General features: G+C 40.3%; 1 protein-coding gene across 1 annotated transcript in view; it reads right to left on the minus strand.

Annotated features, from left to right (window-relative positions):
* The window catches only part of Rttn (rotatin), a 234,439-nt gene extending 225,585 nt beyond the window's left edge, over positions 1–8,854 (minus strand). Inside the window, exons 1-7 of the mRNA XM_052155468.1 lie at positions 8,544–8,854; positions 8,077–8,264; positions 6,734–6,911; positions 5,998–6,087; positions 4,759–4,849; positions 2,779–2,893; positions 825–975 (exon numbers count right to left, since the gene is read on the minus strand). Of these exons, the coding sequence (XP_052011428.1) occupies positions 825–975; positions 2,779–2,893; positions 4,759–4,849; positions 5,998–6,087; positions 6,734–6,911; positions 8,077–8,264; positions 8,544–8,574 (844 nt within the window). The 5' untranslated portion in view covers positions 8,575–8,854. The remainder of the gene's footprint in view (positions 1–824; positions 976–2,778; positions 2,894–4,758; positions 4,850–5,997; positions 6,088–6,733; positions 6,912–8,076; positions 8,265–8,543) is intronic.
* Positions 8,855–9,997: the final 1,143 nt, after the last annotated feature.

Below are 9,997 nucleotides of genomic sequence, written 5' to 3' on the forward strand. Positions count from 1 at the left end.
CTGAGAAAATTCCAGAAAATTATGAACAACAAATGCCCTGACCTCCTATAGTTAGCACTGCACTGACCTTTCCTGACCTAGTTCATCCTACAAACCCATACAACCATAAGGCATATGAAACCCAATAAACCACCTTATAATGTCATTTAGGAAAGAAAAGATTTTCAAATAAAAAAAGAAAGTATACTAAAACATTTTTATCTAAGATTTCATTAAGCCCTTTGAGCAATGTAACTTCAAAAGCCACCAACATCACATATATAGCCATTGTTAAGACTGTGAAAGCAAATCTCTTTAAGCTAGCACCCACCTTTAGATATGGGCTACTATCCTTCAGTGTATGCCTCTCTCTTAGTGCCCACACCTAATTCTTTATGAGACTCCTTTTCTAAGTCATTCAAACTTTGCTTTAAAATAAAAAAAAAAAAAAAAACTAAAACAAGGGCTGGAGAGATGGCTCAGCTGTTAGAGCACTGACTGCTCTTCCGAAAGGTCCTGAGTTCAATTCCCAGCAACCACATGGTGGCTCACAACCATCTGTAATGGGATCTGATGCATTCTTCTGGTGTGCATCTGAAGACAGCTACAGTGTACTTGTATAAATAATAATAAATAAATAATATTAAAAAAAAAAAACTAAAACAAAATGGAATCATGGTGGTTCTCTCATTTGCCTAACTTCTATTCAAGGAGCCAATAACACCTTAGGAGTGAGAATGTGTATTGTGAAAGGCAAAGAATACATAGTCAACTTGCAAATGAGGTGGACATTTCTCAGAAGAAGATAAAGAGTATTGCTCTCTGGCAAACAGATAAGAAAGCACCTTGTTTATTGGAGCACAGGTTGGGGTCTCTGTGGAAGCTGAGTCTGCTTCTTAAGCCTGTGCACAGCCGCTGCAAGCAGGACACAGACTGTAACGCCAGACGATGCTTCCCATCTCCTCCGAAGGCAAGCTGCACCAGACACAAGAGGCCCTGAGGCAGGAGAAGGAAAGCAGTTATAGAAACAGAGAGCTTGGCTCCACAGAACACTGCAGCCAGGCATGGTGGTCAGGCGGGTCACCACGACTTCAGGGCAGCAATCTGGGCTGCACAGAAAGTTCCAGAGCATACCCTACAAGAGCTACATTTTTAAATATTAATGTTTTTCATTAATGACACACAAAAACCAACAAAACAAAAATGTAGGTGGTATATAAGTAAAGAACGGTGAATAAGCAAAGAAAAAGGTTGCAAATTTTCATAAAAAAGGAGAAACTGGGGCAGAGGGGCAAGACTCTTGCACACAAGCCTGACACCCCAAGTTTGATACCCAGAATTCACATAAGATAAAAGGAGGGAATCACCTTCATAAAGTTGTCTGATGACATGAACACAGACAAATCCACATCATGAGCACTCAACATAATAATAATTAAATATATTTTATTCAAAAAAATTTAAAACGTTTGAAAAAAGATACTACCAAAAATGACAACAAAATCCAACAATGTCTAAAGGTGATAAACAAGTCAAGGTGGGGCCTGCTGCAGTACCAGCTACTCCAACATCCAGTACACGTGAGCCCACGTGAGTCTGAGACAAACCTAGGCAGCACAGTCAGACCTCATCTCAATGACAATGTTTAAAAGATGACTAGGCTTGGAGCAATGGCTCACCAGTTAAGAGCACGTGCTGCTCTTGCAGAGAACCTGGGCTCAATTTCCAACACCCACACGGTAGCTCACAACTACCGGGGTTAGGGCTACCTGACTCCAATTCGAGGGAGCCTGATGCACACTTCTGACCTCCAACCGCCCCAGGAGCACACAGCACATGGTATAGACATACATGCAGACAAAAGACTCATACACATAAAATAAAAACTAAATAAGTACAAATAATAAAACAGCTGACTAAAACAGTTTCTTCCATCTGGAAGGAAACTGTTACTTACTAAGGACACGCACTACACAGCATGCAGTCACAGCACACAGAATCACAAGTCCTCCAGCATCTGAAGCACTTTACAAGCTTCAGTAATAAACAGCTTTTTTGTTTCCAGTTGCCATCTGTGATAGAAGGCACCCACACAGCCAGTCACTGCGGTCCGTTTAGCCTGAGCGAGGATGACTAACCCTCAGGTTTACAAGAGGCTGTGGGTGTGTTACAGTCCCCACGTGGATGTCTCTCTATTGCAGAGACAAGAGACTGCATAGAAGGAAAGGGTTATCAATATTAATCATTGATAATGTATTTCTTCATCATTATTCTCTAAACATAAAGCATACTAAACATAAAGGTTATTGATGCCCACTCTTCCAAAGCTTTCTCTCTCTCTCTCTCTCTCTCTCTCTCTCTCTCTCTCTCTCTCTCTCTGGGGAGACAGCTCAGTGGGTAAAGGCGTGTCCCATGCAACCTGGAAACCTAAGCTTGGTCCCCAGAACCCATATCAAGGTGGAAGGAGAGAATCAACTCTATACGGTGGCCCTCTGAACTCCACATGGACACTCTGATGTAGAATTTTAAAACTTTAAATTTAAAGAAAAAAGTCCAAAAAATGAAAATTTGAGATAAACAGACTCGACAAAAAGTACTAAATGAGACTACTGTCCACTAAAATAATTGTAACTATCCAGATAAAGAGAAGACAGTTTAAGTAACTCAATACTTCATTTTTGAAATTAAAATCAATGCAAGTTTTCTTCCCAAGGACTCTTACTCTGCCATGTACTTCACTGATTTGTGGTAAGATAAAATGTTGTTTTAAAGCCTAAAACAATTACAGAAGATACTTACCTGAACAATCTTTGGCCTCTGAAGAAAAATCTCAGCAGGAAAGTCTTGCATGATCACGTCCTTCAAAAGCTCACAGGTGTTCCAGATCAGAGTGTGGTTACTACTTCTCAAAGAGCTAAGACAACAGAGCTAGACTTCAGAAAGAATACATTTGCACCTGCCTGTATAACCTAAGGGCATAATGTCTCTTAATTCCTTAAGCCCCCCAGAGGCATCATTTGTCCCTGGATATGTCCTCCTATCTTTTCCTAGTCAACTCTGAGGAGGTACTTATTCAGTATACCCTGTTTTTGAATTCAGTGAGTGCTCACTGCCTTTGCATCCTCCACTCACCATACCCCAAAGCAGTAACTACATACACGAATGTGAAGACGATCACAACTCTACCAAATGGGACTAGTGAGTCATATACAATTTTTTAATTAAAAGGAAAAGAAATGACAGCCTATATAGTAGTAAATTCTGGGAATTCTATTCTCCAGTCATCTTTCCTGTTCTAGATGTCCTTTTATCTCAAAACTTAGCTTTAACTTACCTAAGGATGCAGCAACTATATACAATCCACCTTGAGAACTCAGCTAGAGTTATTATACCTCTTTCTTAGGTACTGACTCACAACTAATAAAGCTCTCTCAACCCATTCTAAGGTGGGCAATACCTCTTCAATACCTTGCCCTAAGACAATGATATAAGCATTACCAGCAATTGCTTGTATTCTGCCTTAACTCTTTTAAATTTGATTTTTCATCTAAACTCATACCTTATAAAGAGACAATTCATTTATTGTGACCTCAATTAAATTACACCAAGTAAATATGAATATGTAAAACATCATTTGGAGAGTGGAAAGATGGCTAAGTTAAGCTCACTGACTGCTCTTACAGAGTTCCTGAATTCAATCCTGCAAACACATGGTGACTCATAACTATCTATGATCAGATCTGGTGCCCTCTTCTGGCCTGCAGAATGCTGTATATATAATTAATAAATACATGCATACATACCTATATAAACCACTATCTGGGACTGAAGAGATAACTCAGTAGTCAAGAGCACATGCTGCTCTTACAGAGGACTCAATTTCAGTTCCCTACACCCACATTAATCAGCTCACAACCACCTGTTAACTCCTGCTCCAGGGAATTGAATACCATCTTCTGGACTTCTCTGGCAACCTGTACTCACACAGGTACATTAAATTAATTAAAACTACAAATAAAATTTTTTCTTTTAAAAAATTTTAAGGGTCTCACTATTTTACCCTGGCTAAACTCAAACTCACAGAGATCTACCTGGTTCCGCCTCAAGAGAACCAGCATTAAAGGTATGTGCCACTATGGTCCATCTTAAAAATAAGCTTTAAAAAATAAAAAACAACAAAAAAGACTCTGCAAGCTTTTATAAATCAGCCCTCTCCTTTTATAAATCCTCCTAATTTAAGATCAATACACACTAGAGAAGACTGGTGCAGGTATCTCCAACCTTCTCAACACTGTTAAGTTTTCCTCCTCGTGGAGTCTATGTTTTAAATTATATTCTACCAAACAGACTGTTTAGTTTTCCCATTGCTCTTCATGAAGGGCACCGGAAATACTCAAACAGTCTACACAATTAGAGATAACACGTCAAGAAAGACTCTGTAAGCTTCCAGTCACAGAAGACACTGGGTGTGACCCAGTTGTGCAGAACATGCTTATTATCACAGCAAATGTTAGGGGGAAGATGGAGGAAAGAACAGCATGGGGTCAAGGTCATCCTTGGCTACACATAGTAAGCTTAAGGCCAGCCTGGGCTACATGATATCCTACATGGGGAAAAAAATGGGCACGTAAATAGCTCAAAGATTGAGACATGCAACAATTTTACTGAAAATTACATTTCAGAAGGTGTTAACTTTTCCAGAAGAAAACATATGGTGATAACTATCAGATTTCATTGCTACAAAGAACCAAAACGGCCTGTAATACATCAGCTCTGTACCTTTCATTGGAAGAGAGAACATGTCTGTCTGTTGTGGTCAAGGGTAGCCAAGGAAACACAGAGAACCGCAGCCATTTCACAGTCGGGTTTCCTGTTAAAGGAACAGCAAAACTTAACAATCAAATACGATGGTGTGTAAATAATGTGTGTCAAATGGTTTGAGGAAAACATGAACGCATTATCATTAAATCCTTGTTTTTCCAGACATAGGCAGTATAGCACTGAAAGCAGCTTTAGATGCCTCTCGTTAGCACATCCTTTCATCTCAGCTATAACACATAATACAATATTAACTTGTGCAACTTTTAACCATTCCCTGCCACCTAGGACAAACTTTTCAACTTTTGTCAGTGTCTTAGTTGATAAAATAGGGACACTGGGACTTAAGTCTGTGTGGTCAAGTTTTATGCTATACTAACTGTATTTGAGCCACTGTAGTCAGGAGATGGTAGTGTTCCTACTCCACTGGATAATACCAAAACTTACTGTGGCTTGGTAAGTATTCATCCACTCCTTCAAAGAGTCCACTTTGGTTGCCTAATACATTTTTTAGCATTGTTTCAAATACTAAGAAAGAGAAGCTGTCACAGCTTATTACACTAGGAAGGAGACAAGCAGTAAACATATATATAATTTCTAGGAAGGAACATAAAGAGAAGATCAATCAGAAAGTTCTCTGGCAAGGAGGCACTAAGAACAGAATCAGACACAGTACAACTAGTCATGGCTTGGTTACTTTTGGTCAACATAAAACAAGCTAGTTATCTGGGGGTAAGATAACAAGTGAGAAAATATCTCCATCAAACTGTCTATAGGGCATTTTATTGATTAATCACTAATGTGAAATAGCCCAAGCCCTAGAAGTTAGTACTTGGTGGTATAGCAAAGTGGTCTAAGAAAGCCATGGAAAACAAGCCAATAACAAGCATTCTCTACGGTCTTTGCTTCCGTCCCTGCCTTGAGTTTCTGCCAACTTCCTTCATGATAGCCTATAAACTATAAAATGAAATAAATCCTTTTCTCCCAATCAAAAACATCATTTTAGTCGTGGTGTTTATCATAGCAATAGAAAACAAACTAATATAAACTACAAACAATCATCAGAAAGGTCTCTACAACAGAGGCACAAGGGCAGAATCCGTTCATAGGACACACACATGCACATGCATGCACACACACTGGCTGAGCCAGTATGGATCTTTTTATTTACCAACCAAACATTTCCCTATTTATACACACCCACTGGCCCTGGTGGTACTTCCATCTGCTGGAAATTAGTTTTGTCTTGGGGAAAATATCCTGTTAATACTTCAGGTTGTTGTGACAATTCTGAAAAGAAAATACATGAATTACTGTGTTATCAATTTACCTGGTAAAACGAAAATTATCCATCTTAAAGTATATTATTTTCTCTCACGTTTTCAATGATTATTAAAACTAAATAAGTAAATAATAAAAATTAAGAAAGCAATCTAGCTTATTCTCTGAATATTGTATATTCTAAAACAAGAAAGAAAAAAAAAAAAGACTGTTTAGCCAAGTAAGGTGCTTTCTCCTCTCTTTCACTATAAGGTAAATACAGTTACTACTTAGATTGAAAATATCCAAATATGATGAGTCTGCTAAAAGTATGAAATGATGACTGCCCACCTGTGTTTCTTAATCTATCTCCCTTCACTTCACTACTCAAATTTACAGCTCCCAGTTTTGCTTTAGTTCTCACTAAACATGCTTAGGAAAGGACCGTCATAAAAAAAGACATGGGTTGGCAAGGTGCCTTGGCTGGTAAAGGCACCACCCACCAAGCCTGGCAGCCTGAGTTTAATCTCTGGGACCAACACTGGTGGAAGAGAGAACTGAGTCCCACAAGTGTCCTCTGTCCTCCAAAGGCATGTCGTGGCTGACATTCACCCACTAACATACATCCAAAAACATACGTCCATACATACATGCACATGTAAACGTAAGCAGTTACCAATTTGATCAGTGTGAGAAGTGGCAGAACACAGTGCAGAAACTTCTGAAGGAAGAATGAAGAGTCCATCGAGGATGCCATCAATCTCAGCCTGTACTGCTGGCTCCACATTTGGACGGAGCTTAGATAAGAACTCTACTGCACCAAGGTCAATCAAGTGTTGGACAGCTGGAGGATACTACAGTAAAAGAAATATTCTTGAGAATAGCCATGAACATGGAAACCCCTAAACGTCATTTTACCACAATCAAAACATAGCAATTTTAGTATAACAAATATTTCATATTTTTGAAAACAAACTGCATTGCTGTGCTCTAAACAACCTCCATGAATCAAACATAAAGAAAAACAACCTTAAGAGAGAGAGACGCCCTCAAGAGAAAGAAGACAGGACTCTGGGCACTAAAACAAACTACCAATTCCTCTCTTATTTTTAAATGTTTTATTACTAATATAGTCACCTGAGAAAATGGATTTCATTACGGCACTTCCACACATCTTCATCATTGTACTCTGTCATCCCATCACACGCATGAGCGCACGCACGCGTGTACACACACACACACACACACTCACAGGATCCCTTCTACTTCTATACCTTTCTTTTATATATAAAGTAAGTTACTTTTCTCTATTGACACTTTGACTTAGTCTCCTTACTGTAGTCAAAATGCCAAAGTCATTAGAACTCCCCCAGGAGGATAATGAGTTTAAAAAGACTGAACTCATACTGACATTTGACATTGGTCCTTAAAATTAAATTACTCTTTTATTTTTTTTTGGTTTGGTTTGGTTTGGTTTGGTTTGGTTTGGTTTGGTTTGGTTTTTTTGAGACAGAGTTTCTCTGTGTAGCCCTGGCTGTCTTGGAACTCACTCTGTAGACCAGGCTGGCCTCAGACTCAGAAATCCGCCTGCCTCTGCCTCCCAGAGTGCTGGGATTACAGCCATTCGCCACCACCACCACCCGGCTTAAATTAAATTATTCTTAATGTAGGTATAGGAACAGAAAACATTAATTTTCATGAAATAGCATTATATACATTGTTACTTAAACGTACTTAAAGTGCTCCTTTTAATACTGGAAATGTCTAATTTAAACATGAAATATCAAGAAAATGAAGAAAAATGGGCGGCAAATAATTAAAAAATTCCAGAATGTAGTAGTTCTACTTCAAGGTACAGTGCAATGTGAGATAAGCTATTATAACAAAAGACGAGCAATGTCCACCCAGATGAATTAAAATTCAACACCTCTGGTTGTCTTCCAAAAAATTAATGCCAAATATTTCAATAAATGCTACAGTTAACTTAGACCAGCGTTGTTTATTTCAATACGACGTTACCTTAACCAATCTGCTTAACAAGTTCAGAACCTCCTCTTTCATTGGGACAGATGGGAAATTGAACCATTCGAGCAAATGGAGAAAAAGCAGCCTTTCCTGAATCAAGTCAGCATAGCAGATCAAGTTGTGTTCTATCTTGCACAGGATACTTTTGAGGGCGCGTTCCCTGATCTCCGCCAGCTGATGGCCTGTCAGAAAAGTTGGCACAAAGGAATTTCATCTCCCGATTCTGAAAAGACGACCCACTCATAACTTAATCTGAATGTGCGCGATCCCATCCACCCCCTGCACAAAAAACAGGATGAAACTAAGCCGCGGGAGCGCTGGATGCGGACGAGCAGTACACAGTGTGAGCAAGGTCAGCGGGCAACTCTGGACAGGCAGGGATAGGAACGGTGACCTGCGCGACCGGGCCGCCGGAACCCAGCACCACCAAGCCAAGACCCCAGGGCAAGACAGACAGTTACCGAGCTTCCTGATGAGCCCCGCCAGAACCATTTCTCCGCCACAATCTGTCGCCGCCGGAGAATCAAACGGTCGCGCCACTGAATCCGTTCATAATTAATATCCTCCGGAAACTCGGCCGAAAGGAATAAAGGTTCCACGATGTCTCTGCTAGCCACCCCTTGAGTAGAGAGTATTTTGTGAAATGTTCCGAATGTTTCCGTCACCAAACAAGCTTACGATCTCTCTCTGTTACTACGGCTCACTCCTTAGACCTCAATCTCCGTCTTAAGAAGCCTAAGTAATAAAGGAGTCAAGAAGTGGTAGAACCATCTTCCGCCCAAGTGCATTTCGGGAATTGTAGTCCTGGCTCAGCCCGGCTCCTTGCAGAAGTTCCGTACACGCCCCTTCGCCCCTTAGCACTGAGTTCCGGCTTTCAGACGCGGGCTGGGAAGCGGGCTCTTAGTACCTGGCAACAGCCCAAGGCTCCGGTGGGATTTGTGCATACTGTGCCAGTCTAAACGTTTAGCTTCTAGAGCTTGGGGCTTGTTTTGTGTAGTTGCTCTTCCAACTCTCTTCCTGATTATTAGTGACTCAAGCTGTAAAATGTAACTGCAAAGTTCAGCGTCTAGGATACCTGACTTCTAACAAGCACAAGCAAGAGTGGGTGGGGGATGGGTGGGGGAGAACCAAGAGAACAGGGAAAAAAGGAACCACTTGAGAAGATTCTATTCGAATGCTTTCCAAGTGCTTTTTTCCATGTTTTTCTAACATATGCTGAATCAGTTTCAACGAAAAGAAATTGCAAACGATAGTAAGAGTGACGACAAAGTTAAATTTATAAAATTACTTGTATTTTAGGAAACATTTTATTGTAATGATCTTTTCGGTTTCCTAGGAAGGGAGGAAATGTCAATCAAAACAGATAACTCATTCATTTCTTGCAAAAGAAGAAATTTAAAAATCAGAAAAGTACCCATCAAGAGTCACACCAAATACTAAGACTAAAGCACTAGTTTTCTGTTTCTTGTCTCCATTAGAACAGTGCTGCTTTTGTCTGCCTGTGTGTGTGTGTGTGTGTGTGTGTGTGTGTGTATGTGTGTGCTTGTGTGATGTGTGGTGTGTGGTGTGTGTGTGATGTGCATGTGTGGTGTGTGATGTGTCGCGCGTGTGCGTGTGTGTGTGTGTGTGTGTGTGTGTGCGCGCACACACACGCGCGCGCGCACGCATGGTTTGATGTATGTACAGGTTTCAGAGGTTTTGCATCTCCTGGAGCTGAAGATGTTGAGCTGCCTGCTTTGGGTGCTGGCATAAGAACTCAGATGATTGGAAAGAGCAGTGCATTCTTAGCCACAGAGCCAACTCTCCAGCCCTTTTACAACACTTTTGTACATGAAAGCAGTATGAGGTATTCAACTCTTCACAATAACTGTGCAATATCTGTACCCCCAAATTTCAGATTTTGGACAATTTGGGG

The sequence above is a fragment of the Apodemus sylvaticus genome, chromosome 13, assembly GCF_947179515.1.
Source record: "Apodemus sylvaticus chromosome 13, mApoSyl1.1, whole genome shotgun sequence".
Lineage (NCBI taxonomy): Eukaryota > Metazoa > Chordata > Mammalia > Rodentia > Muridae > Apodemus > Apodemus sylvaticus.